We start from the raw sequence: 23,397 nt of genomic DNA, 5'->3' as shown, positions 1-23,397 counted from the left end.
AAGGCCCAACAAATATTTCTTCTACTATAGATGCTCTAACTGTTAAAGTTGGTGCTAAAATTCAAACACATGGAAGAAATTTAGTGGATTGTCTGTTGTCGCTATAGTGATGTAGGGTAAATTATGAATAATTTGCTTTTGCTTTTCCAAATGCAATTTAGATTCATGCAGCTCTTGAGCAGGCTTAATTAATGCCTTTAGAGATTTGGATAGTCTTTATGGATGACAAAGTTTTGTTCATTCTTAACCATATTAATTCCTTTCGAAGAAAGCTGCTAAATGTCAACTAATTAGTTAATGACTATCTTTCCCATGATACTAGTGGTGTGGTCTTGTCAAGTCCATTTAGTTCAGTTGCATCATCTCTCCAACCTGAATTGTGATCTTCCTAGATATGTGGATAGCCTTAAAAAGAAGATAAGGTTACCTCTCTATAATCTTGACTATTTGTAGTTTCATGAAAGAAAGTGACCCAATGACAGTTAAAATAGTTGGAAGTTGTTTACTATTAAGTTTATTTTTAATATACTTATTCTAGCCCACTTGTTCTTATTCACGCAATTTCTGGATTTTTAAATCTTGAATTTTGCTTGTATGCCTAGATGATGATAATGATATTGTCATGGAGAACGCTTCATTTGTTCGTAATGAACCTCCTCAAGATGACCAAGGGCCCCCGAAAGTTGACTCAGAGGTGGAAATCCTTCATGAGAAAGTCAAAAAACAAATTATTAAGGAAGGTCACGGTCATAAACCGGCAAAACTTGCAACATGTTTCTGTAAGTATCTTGCATTCTTATTGGTCCATTTCATTCAGGTCCTAAATATAACATGTGGTGTTATAATAGATTCTATTAAAAGATGTGTCGTGTGCACATATAGTGTTGCTGGTTATTGCATTTTCTGAATTTTCATGGTCTCAACTTGTTATGCTAGTGAAAAATGATATTATTTGTTACCTTTCAATGTTTTGCTTGTTTATACTTAATTGAAAATACATTCATAATATAGGATCTACAATTATTATAAAACACAAGTAATTTTATGTCATTAAATGGAGGGGGATTATCTAAGGGGATTACAAAGAGGTCACATAGTTAATATGATTAAAAAGTGGTTTTAAACATTTGAGTATGCATTGTAGAAAAATGTGCTTAGAAGTTGTCTTCCAAAGTTGAAGTGCTGGTGAATTATTATCCAGATTCAAGAATAGTCTCGGTATAATTCATTAACTACGTATTAACTATGTCGAGAAAAACACTACTCTTGTTATATTGCTTGGCTATGCTTGTTTCATTTTCTTTATGAAAGATTCAAATAATCCATATGGAAACAGATCTTATATGGGTGGATGGAATTTCTTCATTCTATTATGAAAGTTCTTATTCGAAGTTATGGTATTTTGATATACTTTAAGGGCCCGATTGGCCTAGATTTTGGAAAAGCGATTTCTACATAATTGATTTTTGTTAGGAGAATTGATTTTGGTCAAAAGCTATAGAGTGGTTGGTTGAGTTTAGATCGAAAGTAATTTTTTTGAAGTGATTTTGTAAAGGTGTTTGGCAAAATTTTTTAATATTTGCAAATAATAATTTTTTTTTACTGAATTTTATTTTAAAATTGTTTAAAATTTGAATTAAATTTTAAATTTTAAATTGTAAATTTGCTTAAAAATTTAAAAATTGAATTTTTAATTAAAATATAAGTTTGAAATTTGGAAATTGAAAATTTAAACTTTGAATTTTTAAATCTAAATTGAAATTTTCAATTTCAAATTTTAAAATATAAATTTGAAATTTAAAATTTAAAATTTGAATAATTAAAATTTAAAACTTAAAATGTTAAATTTAAAAATTGAAATTAAAATTTAAAAATTTGAATTTTAAAAATTTGAAATTTGTAATTTGAAAATTGAAACTTATAATTTTAAATTTTAAATTCTAAAATTTGAAAATTTAAATTGTCTTAAATTTTAAATTCAAAATTTAAATTTTGAAAATTGAAATTTAAAATTTGATATTTGAAATTTAAAATTCGAAATTTAATATCTAAATTATAAATTTTAAATTTGAAAATTTAAATTTAAAATTAAATTTGAAATTAAAAATTAAAATTTGAATTTTGAATTTCAAATTTGAATTTCAAATAAAAATAAAAATTTTAATTTGAATCCAAAATGGAATCAGATTACTGGAAGCAGGTTTTAGTTGCTTCTGGGCGCAAAATCAAGATTCTAAAAATCAGAATCATATTTTGGAAACAAGGTTGCCAAACGCTCTATTGAGCCAAAATCAATCACCTAAATAAAGAAGAAATTAAAAAAGGAATAATGATGTAATATGAATTTAAGTAAATAACTATTAATATCCTAAGTAAAGAAGAAATTAAAAAAGGAACCCTAGTTCTAATACGTATAGATGATTGCAACAATTTCCTTCCCTTTAAGATGCGCCTTGACCTCAAGGTGTGGGTTAGGGTACTTTCGTATCATTTCTTCCTCATCTTCCCACGTAGCTTCATCTTGTGGCCGCTAGTTCCATCTTACTAGAGCCTCCGTCTTCATTCTGTCATGATTGGCTATAAACGAGTATGTCATCAAAGAAGATTTAGGTGATTTTCGCAAATTGGGACGGAAGACATCGTATATGAGGCCTTGAAATGTCGATGGAGCATGAGGCAAGATGAAAGCCATGACTAAACCCTCATAGTGCCCATCATGAGTCCTGAAGGCCGCCTTATGCACGTCATTTGGGTGCACTCGTATTTGGTGATAGCTCACATGGAGTTCAATCTTGGAGAATTAGCATGCTCCCTTTAACTTGTCTAGAAGCCCATAGATAGCTAGAATCAGATATTTGTCTGTAATTGTAATCTCGTTCAACACAAAATCGCTGTGAAACATCCTCCTTCACTAGAAGCATTGGTGCCGCATATGGACTATGGCTCTGTTGAATGATACCGGGAGTGAGCATCTCTATCACTTGCTTCTCAATCTCCATCTTTTGAATATGTGGGTAGCCATCATGCCTAACATTTGCCAGAGATGCACTCGACACAGTTGGAATGCAGCAGTCGTGCGTTCGGGGTGGAGGAAGTCCCTTTGGTTTAAAAAGGACATTCACAAATTCTTGTAGAAGCTCTTGTATTTCAGCAGCAGCCTTATTTTCTGCCACAGGTTGAGGCTCAAGTATTGGCTCAGGTCTGGGTGTTAAGCTGATGTAAAGTCCTTTGCTTGCAGCCTCCTTAGGCCTAGCTCATCTGCCTGCAAAAGCAAGAAAGTAGCATTCAAGAAAAAAGTGTAAAAAATTCTCTTAAATATGTACCTTCAATTTGCTTTGGGTTTTGATCTTTCAACTCCACTCAACAGTCATTGTACTTGACGCCCATCTACATACTATTGAAATCTCGCGACATGTTGCCATGAAGTTGAAGCCATACTAATTCCAAGCCAACATCGGCGCCTTTAAGAGCAATTATGAATAAGTCGGCATGAACTTTTGGCCTTGGAGTTGAAGGTTAACTCTTGAGCATTTAGATTCACATTTCAATTTTTCGTTGCTTCCCACCATTACATCTAAAGAAGTATCTTGTTTGGTTTTTAGTTTCTAGTGCTTGAGGATGCCGGAGTTAATAAAATTGTGCGTGGAGCCAGTGCCAACTAAGACAGAGATTGACCGATTTTTAATACTTCCTTGCATCATCATAGCCTGGGAAAGGTGATAGCTGAGTGTGCATGGAGTGAAAGTGCTGAGTTGGACTCCTCTTTGTATGTTGTCCCCTATTGTATGACTAGTTCCTCATTGCTTCAGTCATTCTCCTAGCAATCATCGTCATTGGCCAGATCTATGACATAAGTGTGTACTATCTTGCACTTGTGGCCTGAAGTCCACAGCTCATCACGATTATAGCATAGGCCTTTCCTTCGAGGCTCGTGCATTTGTTCTGATGTTAATTTGTGTATCTGCACATTTTGCTTCTTAGGTTTAGATAGTGACAATTTGTGTTCATTCTGTAGCTCGGATGTGCACCGAAAAGAGGAAGAGGGTTGGTTACTTAAGCGGGAAGACAACTCAAACCTATAAGGTCGTTGTCGTGCAAACCGCTCCTTTACTATCCGTGCCTCATCAAATGCGTCTAATAAAGTATCTGGCCATTTTTCTTATACCTCAATTTTAATATCTTCATGTAAACCACCATAAAGGCTCCAATGAAGGCACTTTGGGGCCAATTTCGCATCATATTACCCAATTGTTCGAATTTTGCTTGATAATTCTGCACTGAACCTTTTTGTTTAATATATTGTGCATTACTATATTAAAATTCTCGTACCTGGAGGTACCAAATCTCTTAGTGAGGACTTGCGAAAATTGGCCCCAAGACGGAGTTGCGTTTATTGATCATTATACCACTTGAACCAGCATACTGCATCACTTTCCAAGTGGGTTGCTGCTAATCAAACTTGACCATCATCGGTCGGGCCGGTCGGGCCATGATAGTCGAAGAACTTCTCTGCTTTGAATAACCAACTGATTGGATCTTCACTGTTAAATTTTAGAAAATCGAGCCAAGTGATTCGGGCTTTGACGCCACCTCAACCTCCTAACTCCTGTTGTTGACAACCTTGTAGCCTCCTGACGAAGCCTCTAGGTTCTTTGTCATCTTCATAATTGATGTCCATTAAGTGCTTGTTGAAGGTCGCCGTCGTCTTCTCTATATTGATGTCGATTAAGCGCTCGTTGATGATCGCGGGAAGGGGCTTGGTTTTCTATTTCTCATAGAATAATTTGTGGGGTAGCTAGATCGTGTCTGAGCCGAATTCTGGATCCAACATTGGCTATCTAGGACTCATGTGGATTTGCTCGTTGTTGTATTTCTGGTGTTGATGTTAAGGCACTGTATTTTGTAGGAAGCCAGTGCTCAAGGCTTTGAACTCTTGCATTATTTGCACAATTGTGGTCTATACTCTAAGGCTTGAATTTGCTGACTTCGACATTGTTCCATGGCCTGAAATTGCTGTTTTTGGCATTGTTCTACAGCCTGAATTTCGCGGCTGATTTATCATCACAAGGTGGAATTACATATTTCCGAACATCCTTTTTTGGTGTCATGCGCAAATTTTTTTGCTTTTAAAAAATTGAATAACATTAATTAAAATGAATCGAAATTATTTATCTGGACTCTGTCTAGCTTGACTGAGGCTCAATTTAAGCCTATTTAGTTGTAAACGGATTAGTTTAATCTAATATGGTGCGATAAGTAGCTTAGATTGAATCCGGATAAGCTAGCTAGCTCAATGTAATCCGTACGAGCATCTTGTGGATTCAGATTACCGAAGCGGGACCCTTCAGAACTGCAGGGAAGGAAGATATGTAGATATGTTACGGCTTAGAGAAATAACTAAGCCAATCGTCAAATCGCAAATATTAGACACATTATAAATAAAAATCTAATAACTAATCCTTCGCAAACAACTGCTCCTATCAAAGTTGAGGGGTGACGTTGCGCTTCTCACGACTAGAAGCTCGCTGTCAGGTCTCTTTGCAGAGCAAGGATGGAGGCAGATGGTGAAAACCCTAGTTTTTCGATGTTGTGCAAAAATAGAATGAGGGACAACGAGTTGGAAGAATGCTAATTCCGGATCTGATGTGAACGCAAGGAAGAAGACAAAATCTTCGGCTTAGGACTCCAAGAAGGCTCTGATATGAAATTGGTAGAATCTTTTCTTTATTGGATAAGAGAACTGGCAAGGTAAAAACCCTAATTCTCTTTATTGATGAAATTAATCGACGAAAAACAAATAGGAAGGGCTTAGCCTCTTATTTATAAGTATGTAGAAATCCTAATCTTAGGACGAATACTACTCTAATATGAATTAAAGTAAATAACTAATAATAATTCTAAATAAAGAAGAAATTAAAATAGGAATCCCAGTTGTAATCCAAATAGATGATTGTAACAGTCTTCAACTCACAGATCATTTTAGGTTGGAAATTAAGCTTATTATTCTTCTCTCTGTTTCATGGTGATGTCAGTTAGGCGGTAATGACATTACTATTTGGGACCAAGATCTATCTTGCACTAGTTTGGAGCACAAGTCTCCTATTCTTTACTAATTGCTACCATGCTGAGCAAATAGCTTCATAGTTTGAAAAGGCGCAAGGCATATCAAGGTGAAAGGGCTCTGAGAGCCTAGTGTCAGGGACTTAGAAAAATTTCTATGCAGCCCGGTCCCTGGCCCAAATCTGCTTAGCGAGTTCGGGTTGAAGACGGGTCGAATCGGGTTGGCAAGTAGACCCAAACCTAACCCGCTGTGGGAAACTCAAGGGTTATGAAATTCATGGGAGTTATGGATGACTCTTGAGCTTTTGGCAATTATGAGGGCTCATTATGAGGGCTCATTATTTATGTAATAGTGGGTGAGTTGAAAAGGCTCATTAGGCCTATAAATAGTGGGGTTGGCTAAGGCCATGACACACAAGAGAGAGTGTGTTTGTATGCTGTTTGTAGGTTGTAATTCTCATTTCTAAGTAGTGTAGTACTTAGTTTTTTTTGAGAGAACCTCTGCCTCTTTCTCTTTGTCATTTCCCTTTGCATACTTAGTCGTAGGACGCGAAGGTCCGGGCTAGCAACAGGGACAAAGGCTTGTCCATCTTCGAGCAGGAAAGGTGGGCGCCGCACGGGCTTTGCGAGCGAAAACGCTAAGTCCGTGGCACTAGGCACAAGGCGCAAGACGTAGGTGTGCGCTCGAGAGAGGTGTAAACATTCTCAAATTTTTAGAGATAATATAATACTCTTTAGAAGACCTGACAACAACGATTAAATGATACTAACTGAACTTCAAATCAAATTATCACAATAAGCAATTCATAAATAAGCACATTGAATAAAGGGAAGATCAAAAAAATAAAAAGGAACTAAATAACATATGTAAGAGAAGAAAATAACCCATTTAAAGAAAAATCGAGGGCTCAAACAAGGGAATATTTGCATTGTTCATATATATATTTTGCCAATAAGGAAAACTATCACAAAATGAGTGAAAAAAGAATATAAACTTTTTGAGAAATTCACTCTAAAAATAATCTCAAATTTTCAAAAAGATATAAACCTCTGTAAAGGCGTGTTTTATGTGCGCCTCGCCACCTAGTGCTTGGGCTAAGTCATGCCTAGGTCCTCCAGGCGTATGCCTGGAAGAGGGGGCCTCACCTCAGTCTCTGGGCATAGGCTTGTGAGCCTGGTGCCTAGGCGTTCAAGCGCGTGCTTGAGGCACCTTTTTAATCACTGAATAGATTTGAACTTTTTTCTTAAGGGTCATACCATTTTGAGGAATTTTGGTGGGTAACTTTCAGCCGAAAATGGACGAGCTAGTTATTTCTCTGGTAACCACGTAACCTAAATCCCGTTGTTACATTTTTAGGAATTTTGATGAATATTCTTCTTGTTTTTAGTGCTGATTATTTTGCAATTGACATAAGTTTATGTTGTTGACAACTGTTTATTGGCCATTTTCATTTATCATCTTCATGAGCATTGATGGGTTAATGGAAGACCATTCCAATGCAGCATTTCAACTAAATGTAGCGAACTATGAGAATTTTATCAAGGAAACCATAGTCATTTTAGCTCTGTTTTACTACATCTGGGTGATTTTTTGCATTTTCTGAATAAAAAGATATGATAACCTCCTGCTTCTTTCAGCTTCTTTCGCTTAATCTTTTCTTTTGCAGAGCAAGAAGTTGATTAATAGTTATATGGTGTCAAAGAAAGCAACTTCCTAAAGAAAGTTAGCTGATTAATAGAATATCAGGAAATCCATGGTTATAATTTGATGATGCACAAATCAACGCAGAGTTTAGAATTGGTTTATAGGATTCATAAAAGGCAGTTGAAATCATATGGTTTAGCTATCAAATCATCTCCTGAATAGAAGATCAGAGAATTGTGGCATAGAAATTTTGAGATGTCTAGCTCTGGGGAATCATCTCACACGAAAATATTGTTCCTCAGTCCATCTGATACAGTGCACTAATGATCAATGAGCATGTTTGTTCCGAGGATCTTCTGTTGTGGAGTCTGTAGGGAGGTAGATCAATCTCATTAATTGCTAGTATATGGTAAGGATGTTTGCTTTGGTATAACAGAGGAGATCCAGAGAAACAACTTTTGTCTTTGACACAAAATTTTATTTTATTTTTTATGGATACTGTAAACAAGTTGTTAATTATTCTGGTTTGTAGGAAAATTTTTGTATAGTTGTCGCTTCTCCATGTACCATTTCATTTGTTATTTGCTTTCCACCATCCCTCCCCCCTCACAGCAGGTTCCTTATATTGTTGTTGAAATTCTTGTTGTCCATAAATTGTTTCTATGTTGGTTCAATTTAAATTACATCTCAGAAGCAGCAATCATGTAAACTAACTAGGTTCTAATGCTGTGGAAGTCCCATATCCCTCTGTTTGTTGTGACAGTGCATTATAGGGCATGGGTTGAGCACTCTTCACATAAATTTGAAGATACTTGGCAAGAACAGCATCCAATTGAACTTATTCTAGGGAAAGGTATGCCAATTAGGTTGTTATCTTTTACTTCTTTTAATGTAAAACCAGAAACTTTTATTTTCATGCAGTTACTTATTTTTCCACATGGTATGGCCATATTTTGCCACAACTGGCCTATAAAAGCAAAACATAACAACTATTGTTAAAAGAGAGTAAAGTGGACCTTGTACTACCAAGCAGTTGATATTATTTGTTTATTCCTTTGATTCCCTGCCATTTTAGACAAAGAAGTTGTATCCTCTAGATGTCTTTTCAAGCATAGCTTGATAAACTTTATGGAACAAAATTTTACCTTTGCATGGGTGCGAGAAGTTTGCCAAGATCAATGCTAGCAAATCTAACCATAATGATAATATATCATTATTGTTTGATTTCTATGAGATAGCTTGCAAATAGGGTGCATTTAAGTCTATGAGAATTAGTCGTGAAACAGTGAAATGTGTCAGGTTTCTTACTGATTTAGTTGATGATGGCCATTTAATGTGATCAATTAAGGATCATATGCTGCTTAAGATCAATGCCTACTTTTAGGCCTGGGTAGTTTGATATGAAACTTATGCAATTATTGAGAAAGGGAATCTTTATATACATGAATTGTGAACCCTAAAAAAGGCCCCCTCTTTTTTTGGGGGGTTGTGGGGTCCACATACACTTTTTTTTAGGGTTAATTGCACATTGGTCCACAACCTTTCCACTATTTTTATTTTGGTCCGTAATCTTTTTTTTTTGCCATTAAAATTTTTAAATCTCTATTTTGATTTCAAATGCCTTTTGATTAGTCTTATTTTTTGTGTTTCTGATAATTACCTACTGATTTCTTCACTAATCTAAAATTTAGGAATCAAATACTTTATTTGTTGTCTGTGTGACGATAAAAGTTAACGAGGGCACAGTGAAGACGTTGCTACCAAGAATACCAAAGATAGTACTTTCATTGCAATTAATTTTTAAATATTTTTTATTTGCAAATTCTACCTTACTGTAATGAGCTTTTGTTTTATTTTAAACTGATTTATTCATTTTACTTGTTAGGTTTAAATGTTTTAGAAAGAAATATACTTTAATTTTCATTCTTTAATTCATTTTTCAATTTCTAATTTTTCAATACTGAGATATATAATATTTAAAAATATTAATGCATAATAGGAAAAAAAAGTGATGTTAATAGTTATAATAATTTACTATTGTATTGTCTTCCCGCCGCATCGCGTAGGGCCCCATAACTAGTTGAAGATAATAGCAGACTTCCACCGGTTAAAGATAGAGAGCTTGGATTATTTTCTAAATTGTGTGACTGCAGGTATCGTGCAAGATAATGGTCAAATTGGAGAAAGATGCACATTGCCTCAAATGCCCCTGTAATGTTTTATCGCAATGCACTTTTCACATACTAGAGAGAGGTTTTCAAGTGCAATCTACAGACAGACAAGTTCCCACTTACATCATGTGTTCTTCAAGAAACTGATGATAGATAAAGAAAAGACATTCTACTCTAGGTGTGAGTTTATGATGCCGACAAATGAATATTCATTGGCAAGCTGAGCACTACTTTTAATCCATCTAGAAATTGATATATGCAATACTTGTGATCATTTACTGGAGCAAGTGAGTAACAATTCTATATTACGACAGTAGCTTATACCATTTGATGAGTATTCTTTTTGAGAGCATAATGGCTATTAGTATGAGGTGGGAGAACTTAAGAATATGATTTGACTGAAGGTCCCTATTTAACCAATGATTGGCCCGATGTGGCGTGATGTTGTTCCGACATGCAGTACTCATTGCTGTGCTGCTAACGCAGTATCCTCATGTCAACATTTTTTTTCTTATTGTGAGATAGATTTAGGGGTAAAGTATGGGAAAATTGAATTCTTCCAAAATCATTCTTAATTCAGTGAAATCTTTGCTGCAAATGCATGCGCACTGTACTTGCAATAGATAAAAGTAAAAAGACTTATCCATTGGTTGTCACTAATTTTATCAAACTCAAATTGTTCAAATCCGTAAATAGTAAGAAAATAGAATTGGCATTTTGGAAAGCAGTTTTAAACTTCATTATTGGAAAATAATGTCAAGGACTTTCTGCACATGGTGGTGTGGGGGTGGCAGTGATTTAACAAGTGATTTAACAATTGAAGTGATGAATGGGATTGATGCCATTGAGCTAGCTAGGTTGTGAGTCATGTTGTCCACATAGGCTGTACCTTGCCAACGACTTGTTTGCACGTTTTGCCATGGTTGGCCCAGGTGGCATGCCCTGTGCCATCAGCATTCCAATCCTTGGTTCAAACCATGGATTAATGTCCCCCTGCCAACTGGCATACCATGCCGTCTGGCACTTCAATACTAGTTTGTCACATCAATTGATATTCCACTTGTGTAGATGGGCACACGGCATCACATATTTGTTGCCAGGCATGGTAGACTTCTCGTGCTACCTACACAGCCCAACGTTGCTCTCTTTTTTGTAGTTTTTAACTTCTTAAACAATTCCATTCCACCATTCATCATCATTCACTTTGATTATATTGTAGGTTAGGCTGAAAATTGGTTTCCCAGTTTGTAGCCATCTGATTCAGTGCAACCAAGCAGTTAAAGTCAAATTTGATGAAATTAAGAGCACCATTCATTTATGTGCCTTAGATTTCAATGAAATTGAGGGTCTAGTGTTAAAAATTGCTGTCTAAAGCTTAGATTACCAATGCAATAAAAACTGGTGTATCCTTTTTTGAAGAAAACGTTGTCAACATTAAAAACATTGTGTAGAAAGACTACAAAAGAACACAATGTTATAGCATTTAAAATGATCTAACTAAATTGAAAAAAATCTCTCCAAGAAGTATTGATATGGTAGTTACATCCCAATAGCATGAACTATGATACTTAACACCCTAGGTCTGACTATGGGTACTAGCATTCAGAAGTGGCCTTTGATCGTTGAATTTGGATCGGTCGATCAATACTATGGACTGCTAGGCATTTGCTACTTAGTGCTAAAAATTATTGATCGCAAGAAATATCAAAAGAGCCTTTGAAAATCTGTAAAAGGAATCAGAAAGCTATTCTTTTATTTAGCAAGTCTATGTCTTGAAACAACTTATGAAAGTATTGTCTAATTAATACTGAATTTATATGTTGCTCTGAAGAGTTTATGTCACTATAAACAAGAACATGCGCATATATTTCATGATCTATGTTCAATGTAGCAAATTCTAAGGGAAGTAACATGCAGCTCTTTTCTGACTTTCAGCAAAATAAACAATACGAGCAAATAAAATAATAGCCTCCTACGATAGGATTGCCTTGGGTTCCAATGATTGCCTTTGTCAGAACCTTGTTCCAATGATTGCCTTTGTCAGAACCTTATTATTCACTGCCGAGATTCTAACATCCAAATTTAAATGGCATCAACTAATAAAAAAAATCCTAATTCCAGATCTGAATGAAGAATGAATATGTGTTCTACATATACATCATGGTTTATAATGCCATTTGATTATGATAGCCTTTTGAAGCAAGATCTCTTTCTTATAAAGCCAAGTACATATTTCATTATAATATTTTTAGTATTTTTCAATGTATCAGCTATATTTTTATGGTTCAAACTATGTAAGAACTATAAGACCATTTGCATATTATACAAACAGTATGTCACACGAAATCTGCTATGTTCTTACTATCTAATTCGATGCACGAGTAACAATGGGAAATGTTCTAACAGAATTCTGTCCAAGCTTCAATGGTTTGCTATCACAATCAATATCGCAAAGCAACCTCGGTTACCACTCTTAATCATACTCATAGAAATATTGTGTTAAAGCTATATAATAATTTCACTTATAGAATTTATGGAAAATTTATTAAGTTTTCTTTGCAGGAAAAAGTATTTATCTTTCCTGTTGTCTATAATTTAAGCCGTCAGTAACAAAATATTTTAATGAAAAAATCATGACGCATATACTTATACTGAAAAATTGAAAGATAACCCTTGTGTTGGTTTGTGTAAGATGGGCAAAAGAGCATACCGTCTTATGTTGTATTAACGAAAATGTAGCACAAAAGATTGTCTTACTATGGTAACAATAACTACTATAGTAATTAGTAAGAGTAGAATTAGGATTACATACTATATAACCCTACTCTATAGAAGGCAATAATACACAGTATCCTAATATAGAGAAACTATACTAATATATTGTAACATCCCCCTGCAAGCTAAGCGTCCAGTGGCCGGATGCGAAGATTGAGCCGCAATATCGAAAGCCGAGAGGGTGACAAAGGTTTGGTGAAAATGTAGGCAAGTTGCTTGTTAGAAGGGATATGAACTAATGCCCAATTACCAGACTGAACTTTTTCTTGCAAGAATTGATGGTCAAGTTTAATGTGCTTTGTGTGAGCATGGAGGACAGAATTGGTCGCAAGATAGGCGGTGCTGAGATTATCACAATAAATACTGCTGGAGCGCTATAAGGAAACATGAAGGTCACGAAGGAGATGACGAATCCAGACTATCTCCGCAAATGTGTAGGCCACAGCACGATACTTCGCTTCAGAACTGGAATGAGAAATTGTGGGCTATTTCTTAGTGGATCAGGAGATAAGATTTGGCCCGAGAAAGATGCAATATCCAGAAGTAGAGCAACGTATATCCGGACAACCAACCCAATCAGCATCAGTGAACGCCACAAGAGAAGGATTGTCGCAGCGAAAGATAGGAAGACCATAAGACAGCATCCTTTGAATGTAATGCAGAATACACTTGACCGCTAGCATGTGCCGTTCACGAGGTGCATCCAAAAACTGGGCAACAGAGATGACGACATACGAAATGTCCGGTCTGGTGAAAGTGAGATATTGGAGAGCACTAACTATCTGATGATAAGTGTATGGATCCTCAAGAATACGCCCTTCATGAGAAGAGAGACGAGACATCGGAGAGGGGAGTAGAAACGGGCGTACTGTCCAGAAAGCCATGTCGCTGAAGCAGTTGATGCGCATATTTGTGCTGAGATAAAGGAAGACCGGATGGGGAGCAATGAACCTCAATACCCAAAAAATAATGCAGCGGTCCTAGATCCTTCATGGCAAATTCGTGTTGTAAAGTGATGATAAGAGTATCGAGAAGAGAGGAGGAACTTTCGGCGACAATAATATTATCAACGTACAAAAGAAGAGTAAGAGTGCCAGAGGAGGAATGACAAACAAACATCGAGGGATCAATATCTACCTCCACGATTACTGCGTCCAAGATTGGCATAAAGAGCTTCACCGTCAATAGTGGGAGTAGCAGAGGACGTCGTCATACTAGTACGACGTTGGACTTCCGTTTCTTCTTGCATCAAGAGTGGAAGAAGTTATTCAAAACTGGGCTTATTTCTATGTGTTTAGAGCACTAACAAAACCTAGATACTCGTCTGCTAGCCCTAGAAGAACAGTCATGACCAAATTATGGTCTGACTTGGTTCCACCAATCGCCTGAAGAGCGTTACCAATCGACTTGATCTTTTGCATGTAATCACTTATGCTCATTGAGCTTTTCTTGATGCTCCACAATTTAGACTTTACAGAGAAAGCCGTCGAAGCAATCTTATTAAGAAAATAGACCTCAATGACTCGCCAGGCATCATATGCAGTTTTAGGTGAGCTAGAAATGATCATTTGTAATATGCTAAGGGATAGAGTGGCATTAATCCATGTGAGTATAGTGGTATCTTTCCTTTTCCAACTTAAATATTTAGGGTTTATAACCACCTTCTTATCAGTAGTATTGATAGTCTGAGAAGGCACAGTAGAACTTCCGTCCATATGTGATGTAACACCAAAACTTTCTAGAACATTAAGAAATACTTGTTTCTACACAAGATACGTGGAATCAGTAAGTTCTAGTGGTATGAGAGTTTTGATGTTAACAATTGGTAAATTTGAGGTAGAAGAAGATATGTTTGCTACCAAGAAAAGAAATTTCCACCATAGAGAGAAGAAAAAAGTTAGAGATTACCAACGGAGAATTCTACGTGCGACTCCAAAGGAGCAAAGAGGGATCACAAAGAGGCTGAATACTATAGCAGCAGTACTGTAGCAGTACTGTAGTGGCAAGGTAGATTATTATGAGAGAGGAAATATGCACTCTCAAAGAAGGGAAGAAAGAAAAAGAGGACGAGCAACGCCGATGAGATCCGGCGAGGAAAAGGGTGGCGCTGGATCGCTATATTCTAGAATTAAGGTTTGGCGTTGATACCATGTAAGATGCGCAAAAGAGCATACCCTCTTGGGTTGTATTAACGAAAACATATAGTACAAGAAATTGTCTTACTATGGTAACAATGACTACTATAGTAAGAGAATAATTAGGATTACATACTATATAACCCTACTCTATAGAAGGCAATAATATACAGTATCCTGATAGAGAGAAACTATACTAATATGTCGTAACAGTTTGTTGTTTATAACTTATCAGAGGAGATTGTTGTTTGTAATTTTCGTATTATTCGTTATTTTACTTTTTAACAATGATCTGGTATCCGTTCCACTATTTGCTCCGACTTTATGCTCTTTAAAAGTTCTGATTCACTCGTAATATTGACAACTACAATATGTTTTTGTTGGAAAGCTGAATTTAGGTTATGATGATTTACAGTGGTCAGATGGCATTGTAGAAAGTTGTCATACTTGCTTGCCTGCCAAGCAATGTAGTGTCTCATTCCTAATGCAAATTCTTTATCAGGTTAATCTTTATAATGATACAGTTGAAAGAGAACAAATATAGCAAACGATTGCATAGCCTGAGAATTAATCCCTGAGGTACTCTAACTTGCTATCAAGTCCTGCATAATATCTCATTGTGATCTGATGCTGCTTGTAAACTTGGGAACTCGCTTGATTTTTTTTGGTTAAGTGGCTTATATTAAAAGTAACATTTAAATGTCAGGAATTGTATTATACATGTTTACCTTGAGATTCGAATTATAAGAAGCAGAAGTTCATTTTGCGCATCATTTAGCCCATACAAGGGTAAAATGTTGGTAGTAGTCTCTGTACCAGCCATATATTGTGACTTGATCTTTGCACTTTTACTTAAGCACCCTAGTTTCCGAAATTTTACATATATTGCACTTTGCTCTCTGACATTTTGCTTGCACATTTTTTACGAAGTTCACTAATGAACTAGAAACTGTTGCTTTCTATAAGTACCATCTGGTGCCTCTATACTCCTAACTCTTGTTGCATCACCCGCAGAGAAAAAAGAAATGGCCGGGCTGGGCATTGGTATCGCAAGCATGAAGAGTGGGGAGCGTGCACTGTTGCATGTTGGCTGGGAATTAGGCTATGGGGAGGAAGGAAGCTTTTCCTTCCCAAATGTCCCCCCCATGGCGGATCTTTTGTATGAAGTTGAGCTTATTGGTTTCGATGATATCAAAGAAGTAGGCCACTGCCTCTTTATAAATTGTCCATTCTGTATCCACTCGATTCAGATCTGTTGCACCTGATTTTAGCAAAAATGTGTGTTATCTCTTTTTAATGTATGCAGACTGTGAAGTTAACTGATCAAAAAACACCAAATATGCAAGTTTAATATTGTTGTAATGCAGGGAAAAGCCAGAAGTGATATGACTGTAGAAGAGAGAATTGAAGCAGCTGATAGGAGGAAGGTTGAAGGGAATGCTCACTTCAAGGACGAAAAGCTTCAAGAGGCCATGCAACAATATGAAATGGTTGTGGGGCTATAACTTCAGTCAATTTTGTTGTTGTCGTATTCTTGTTATTAGAACTTGCAGTGCTTATTTTTTGTTATTGTTCTGAATCAGGCAATAGCATACATGGGAGATGATTTCATGTTTCAGTTGTTTGGAAAATATAGAGATATGGCCTTGGCTGTGAAAAATCCCTGCCATCTCAATATGGCTGCATGCTTGATCAAGCTACAGCGCTATGATGAAGCTATCGGGCAATGTACCATTGTATGCTAAACCATAACAAAGAATATTTATTGTGCTCACCTTATTTTTCAACTTTAGATAAGAGTCCTGTTAAATTTTATATTGCTGTGTATTGTTTTAGTTCAGAATTTCTATTACCCAGAAGTCACTTTCATGAATTCTTTTAATGTAATGCCACAAGGAAGATCAGAAAATGGAAAAAGAAAATACGTAATACTTTTGTTAGGAGTGGTGACGTTGAACCAAGAATGCTGCGATTTGAAATGAGTATGTCTATGTTGTAAATATATATTGGGGGATATAGCCTCAGCACCCATTCTTGTAAGCACGAAGGCAGAACCAAAGAACCTTGTGGAGGGGCACGATGGTTGGCGAAGTAGTTTCCAGAAAAACTCTCACCTCCGATAGGCAGCATGTATAGCAAGCATATATGTATTAGTGCTGCAGTGTTTAGTGCTTGCTTTCTAATCTTTCTGGCAGGGTTTTAACCCCCAAATGAATAACCATTAAAATAAAAGATGCTTGACATTTACTTTGTTTTTATTTTCTTTCCACACTCTGTTCTTGCAAATGATTTGCAATGCAGTATGGTCAGGTTCTTTACCTTCAGTTTTCCTTTAGTTTATCTCACTCGTACACAATGACCACAATGTACAATATGAAATTCTCTTGTTGCCTTAGATTGGTTATTCGATTTTGTCAGTTGTCACTAATAATTTCATTTTGACTGTTTTCTCAGGTATTATCAGAAGATGAAAACAATGTAAAAGCATTATTTAGGCGGGGAAAGGCCAGGGCAGCACTTGGCCAAACGGAAGCAGCTCGCGAGGACTTCCAAAGAGCCCGGAAGTATGCCCCTGAAGATAAGGCAATCTTGAAGGAGCTTCGGTCGCTTGCCGAACATGACAAAGCTGTGTACGAGAAGCAGAAAGAGATTTATAAAGGGATATTTGGGCCAAGGCCTGAACCTAAACCGAAGAAGTCTAATCTCCTTGTTGTTTTCTGGCATTGGCTTCTTTCTCTAATTCACCGCCTGTTCAATCTCGTTCGACGCAAAACTGATTAGCCTGTCCACTTGAAGAAATGATGCCATCTCACTTCGAACGCCATAGCTTATCTGGTGGGACAATTACCCTTAGTTGTACAATGTTGTGGAATTATTATATCTTTTTTTTTTTTTTCTTGTTTTCCAAGAAGCTTTTTAAGATCTCAGAGTCGTTCGTACTATCCAGATTCAAAGCAGTCCCTAAAGGGAGGAACTTGGACTACCTGTAGTATTCTAATTTCTGTGTTGGTAGTCCATTGAGCCATGGTATTATTTATGTGAGTTTTCTCTGTTTGGAGAACAAATGTGGGAAGGCTAAGCATCATCCTAGTTTATAGGATGTTTCGGTTGTCGGTATGTAGATTTAAAAGCGTACAATGTTTCACACCTTTTCTTTTGCACGTTAGATGTTATATCATTGTTATAATCAGAAAATGCTGAAGCCCATATTAATTTGGTAGAAAGAATTGTTTACCATTTTTTATAATTTGCATCACTTTTTTGTCTTCTACATTTCCATCGAATAGCGAAATAAAAGCTTGTAATATTGTAATGCACATGTAGCATTGTTTATGTGTTTGCGTTTCTGTTCAAGTTGTATGCGATTGAAGGCACCTGGGGAGTCACCATTTTTTAACCCTATTAGGTTAGAATGTTGAACTGTAGCATATGAACATTCCAATGTATTAGGTGCATGCGACAATTTTTATTCTAAGGTAAAGACCAAAATGAAACATTTCTGAAAATTTTAGGGACTAGATAGAAACTTTATTATAACTTTAGTTGCCTGGAGGTTGAAATTGGAAGTTCGAAGAAGGAAAGGAAGCTTGAGTGGTAAGTTCGGGAACTACTTGTGTGAATTGTCCATGTAAATTGTATCATCAAGAAATATAAACGAAACCTAACACCTAAAACAAATAATAATTTCGCCAACACATTGTACCTGCAATTCGAAACAAGAATGGATCTATTCCTGATCCAAAATGTAGCTGTTCCTAAGGGCGGCAAAAGTAGGACCTAACTTGGTTGACCGAAACGGTCTGGCCCGAAATATAATTGGATCCTGACAAAACAATATTCATCCAGAAATTAGGCCAGAGCAAATTATTTTGTCTGGATAAAATACTGGTTGAATTCTGGCATAAAATTTCGGATAAATCGGTCAACAATCTTGTTACACAGTAATAGTTTAAATAGTAAAGATAAGATAAATATGTTATAAGATTATTTTATAATAAATAATTCACTGAAAGATATATATATATATATATATATATATATATATATATATATATATATATATATATATATATATATATATATATATATATATATATATACACACACNTTGAATACATAAAGTTTGAATTCAAATTTTAATTTTATATATATATATATATATATATATATATATATATATTTATTTATTTATTTATTTTTTCCTTCATATAGAGTAGTCAAAAAGGGCCCTAGATGTGCTCCCACTTGACGGCATTAATTTTTTTTTTGGGGCAATTACTTATATACCCTTGAAAAGTTTCCGACTTTCTGAACTCTTAGAAGACTAATATTAAAAATACATTTTTTACGTTCCAACCTATTTCAAATATACTCCTAGAGTTAAAATCTGTTAATGAATTCTGTTATCTGTATAAAATTAGTATTTTGTCCTTTCAAATATACCCTTCCACCATCACCGATTTTTCTTATTTGCCCTTAAAGGCAGGAGAACAAAAAGTATTTTGACTTTTAGTCTTTTTAAATATACTCCTCTACCGTCACCAACATTTCTTATTTGCCCTTAAGTTAAGGGCAAAATTGATATTTTAATTTTTTTAAACTGTGGTAGATATTTAACTCATGTTTAATTCAAGTTAACTTAACAGGATATAACTGCGGGAATATTTTGCAATAACGGTGGAACATATGAGGGGGTATTTCAGAAAGAAAAAAAAAGGATAAATCGGATATTTTCCAATGTATGAGGGGTATATAGGCAATTATCCCTTTTTTTTATTTTTTATTTTTTATCTCTATCGTGGATTAGCACTGTTCATGTCTTCATCCATCATCCATGATGGAAAAGGTTTTTGAGTGTTTTGTGGACTCCTAATAAAGTAACAACAACCACAGTGGGCTTCTTACGTTCCTCCGTTGCTTACCACTAACCCCTCTCTCCAAATAATATACTGGTGAAATATGCTACACCACAAAATCGACTATTAGGCCATATTTGACTATCGGAACAAGTAATCAAATAATATCCGATTTCGACTGAAAATTTTTAATAGCGCCCGAAAGCTAGAAATGTGGTCTAATATGTTGAAAGGAATAATATTTTTCATTTTCAATAAAATAATCACATCGAGTCTACTTAATTTGTGTTATCTTGTCAGGATTGTAGAAAATTCTGGAGGAGCAAAGCATGACCCCCGAGCAATCCGGGGCGAGCGGGGACATAGATCTCCTCGAACAGTTGACCGCACTCATGGAGGTAATGTGGTGGCTAGTTGAGACAGTGCACCGCCAGGAGGAGTAGATCAAGAGGCTCCAAGAGATAGTGGCGCAGTAGGCGACTATGGCCCATGTGGGTCAGGAGTAGTATGCGCCCCCGATTTCCATTACGAATGTAGCAGAAAGGGTGGCTGCGGTGGCCGTACCGATAACGGCGTGCCATGCACGGTTGGTAGCTGTGATGGATTCGGGCACCTCGATCTCCCGATTCCCTTTTTGATGAGTGCTTCCGTTGTGGCTTGGGGCATGACATCAACTTGTACATTCATGCACGATTTGTGTACATATAATACTAGAGCATAACCACTGCTAAATAAACATTCAAATTTAACTTTTAAATTCTATCATTACTTTCGGCATTTCATAAAGTGAAACTCTTTAAGTTTTACAACTTTTGATCCCAAGATAATGCAACACTTTAATGTCCAAAATAGGGTACATCTAGACTTTGCTAGGTCCACTACTCTGCGATGCAGTCATGTGCTTTACCGGCAATGATAGGATCTGAAAAATGATAAATCAAAGAAAGTGAAAACTACTGAAAGGTGTTGTCACGCCCCACGACCGGACCTATTTGGTCGGTTCGGGCACGTCGAACAGACGCCGAATGGACAGCACCTTTCCTGTCCGCCCAAGGCTGAACACAAGTACAAATCGAGTATAAATTTTGCACATGCGAAAATATAAATATATATGACTTGCACGAGGGCAATCAATAGCCAGAAGTGAAAGTACTAAACTAAACAATATACAAGTACAATGATTAACTTTTGAATCACATACATGCATGCAACTTGTACATTTACATTCTTTTACATCATTTCTTTTTACATCACATAATCTCCCAAAATTACATAACATGTTTTGATCCCAAAAACTTTAAGCTTTTACATTCTTTCATTTAAACATCTTTAATCATCAAAATACAAAAGTTGATACATAAGGGGTATGCAACTAAACAAAATAAAACATACTCGGGTGGTCACTGTCTATGGCGCGATACCTTTACCGCGATCGTCGGCCGGCTCACTCGGTCCTGGCTCTGTGAAAAAAGTGGGGTGAGAACTACAACAAAATTCCTAGTGGGTTCGGCCGCTGATCTCGCCGACTTTTCCACTAGGTCTAAATCAGGTATAATAGAGGAATAGATAGATAGTAACCAATTAAACAAATACAGCTAATATGCCTTAACAAGATATAATCAATGCTATGCTCAAATAGAATGCTCATGATGAATGCAAAATTATTTTTCATTACTCAATCTCGTGGCTAACCCGTAGGTTTTGCCCTCAAGTCCCTAAAATCAGGTCCTCAGCTTCCTCCCGACAGGACCAGACTCACCAACTTAAATCCCTAATATCGGACCCTCAGCTTCCTCCTGAAGGTACCGTCTTCTGGGCAACACTAACCCAGTGATGACAACGCCGAAGCTCATTGCTCGAGGGGGAGCGACCACCCTCAAACCAAGACTTGTAGGCGAGTAAGATCAATTCTCAACCATGAGGATTCCAAGTTCAATCTAATTCTTAATTATAAGGATGCAATGTTCATATGACCCTTAACTGTAAGGTTGATATGTCATAATGTCAATTATCTCACTTTACTTGCATTCTTTAACTTTCATTGTGCCACACACACTAAGTGTTCTTTCTAGCATTCAATACACATTAATGCCACTCTTTTAACACTAGCATTCATGACCCTTTAATGCCACTCTCTAGGAGTTCGTCTGTAGCATTCAATGCATTCACTAATGTCATACAATTCATATGTTATAATGTCATTTTGTTATTTACCTCATCTAGGTTCTTTGCCCTTTACTAGATTCTTGTCATCTTTCGTGCAAACATAGGGTTTTACAAGTTCTCATTAGTTTACAATTATTTCATATGCATTTGTACTCACAACATGCAACCACAACTCTCAATCACCCTACAATGCATGAAAACGCTATAGTCACATATGCTAAAAAATGACACTTTAGACATAAAAGAAAATCATCGATTTCGGAAAGCACCACCCACCTCATATGGTTGCTAGGACGCTACGGTTCAAATCTCGTGATTTTTAGACGCTTATTTCCTCGCCTGCGGCAAAACGAAGCCAAATTAGGCTTTTTCTCCAATATCTTTACGTAGACTCGTCGGATTGGCGAACCGAGTCCACCAACGAGTTAGAAATACCCCCAATTAGGTTTCTACAAGGTCAATTTGCCTTCAACCCATCTATGGCAAAAGCTCCAATTTTGGTGCCCTAATAATGTTATTTGCCCAATACACCATTTTGATCTCTAAAATAAGTAAATGTAAACTTGATCATCATCTAGAAACTCATTTAGAACTATGTAAACCATTCTTAGGGCATATGAAACAAACTCTAGAAATCCACCATGAGAGCACATGAAGAAACATGGATGTTCATGAGTTCCATGATCTTTACTAGGTTTCCTCACATATAAGAAGATCAAATCCAAGTATTCTAGGGTATAAAACCAAATCCTATCCTAGTTCTTACAAGAAACCTCACCTTAGCCTACAAGCTCACCAAGGTCCTCCTTGTAGGTGAGTTCCCAACCCTCCAAAGCTCCAAAATCTCCTTCCAATCTCCTCCATTTGGCTTCTTGGAGAGATATCTAGATAGAGAGATGGAGAAAAATGAGTTGGAGAGGGTGTTTTGGTTGTGAATGAGAGGGGAGGGGTGTGTGGGGTCTATATAGGCCGCCACAATTACAGTAAAACCCTCAACTTCCTTTTATTTGCAGCAGACCAAAACTGCTGTTCGGGGCACTGCGTACCGGTACGCAGGTGGGTGTCACCGGTACGCCCCTGTTCAACTGCCCAAACCCGAGAGCTGATTGTTTTCGGGTGGCTGCGGGGTACCGGTACTCTTTCAATGCTTCACCGGTTAACCAGCTTGACAGAGGCAAACCCGAGAGCTGCTACTCTCGGATGCTAGCCTCGTAGCGATACTGCCTAAATGCTTTACCGGTTAACAATGCTCCAGACTGCAGTTTTGCATTGTTTCGCTCCGATCAATGCTAAAACCCTTTTATTTCTCTTCGAACTCAACTTTTACCTTTCCAACATTGTTGGAATGTTAAATGGACTTTGTCGAACTATTTCTCTCGCACTCTTTAGTCAATTTTATTAAAATTCGATATAGTCTACCGAGTTTTGGTATATTACATTCTCCACTCCTTAAAATTAGTTTCATCCTCGAAACTGACTCAATTGAAATCTAATTATATACCTTAACTCAGATCTTCGAAGAGATGAGGATGATGCTCTCTCATTACATCCTCGAGCTCCCAAATAGCTTCCCGATTATCATGGTTACT

The 23,397-nt window shown here is 36.5% G+C and overlaps 1 protein-coding gene across 4 annotated transcripts in view; it reads left to right on the top strand.

The window, feature by feature from the left end:
- The window catches only part of LOC109715308 (peptidyl-prolyl cis-trans isomerase FKBP42), a 31,977-nt gene extending 13,938 nt beyond the window's left edge, over window positions 1-18,039 (top strand). For all 4 annotated transcript variants that reach the window (XM_020240251.1, XM_020240249.1, XM_020240248.1 and 1 more), the window contains 6 exons: window positions 603-779; window positions 8,469-8,558; window positions 15,801-15,985; window positions 16,154-16,276; window positions 16,370-16,522; window positions 17,241-18,039. In XM_020240251.1, the coding sequence (XP_020095840.1) occupies window positions 603-779; window positions 8,469-8,558; window positions 15,801-15,985; window positions 16,154-16,276; window positions 16,370-16,522; window positions 17,241-17,567 (1,055 nt within the window). In that variant the 3' untranslated portion in view covers window positions 17,568-18,039. The remainder of the gene's footprint in view (window positions 1-602; window positions 780-8,468; window positions 8,559-15,800; window positions 15,986-16,153; window positions 16,277-16,369; window positions 16,523-17,240) is intronic.

Source organism: Ananas comosus, linkage group 9, assembly GCF_001540865.1.
Source record: "Ananas comosus cultivar F153 linkage group 9, ASM154086v1, whole genome shotgun sequence".
In the NCBI taxonomy this organism is placed as follows: domain Eukaryota; kingdom Viridiplantae; phylum Streptophyta; class Magnoliopsida; order Poales; family Bromeliaceae; genus Ananas; species Ananas comosus.
Note: the sequence above shows the minus strand (reverse complement) of the source record. Positions and strands in the feature narration are given on the sequence as shown.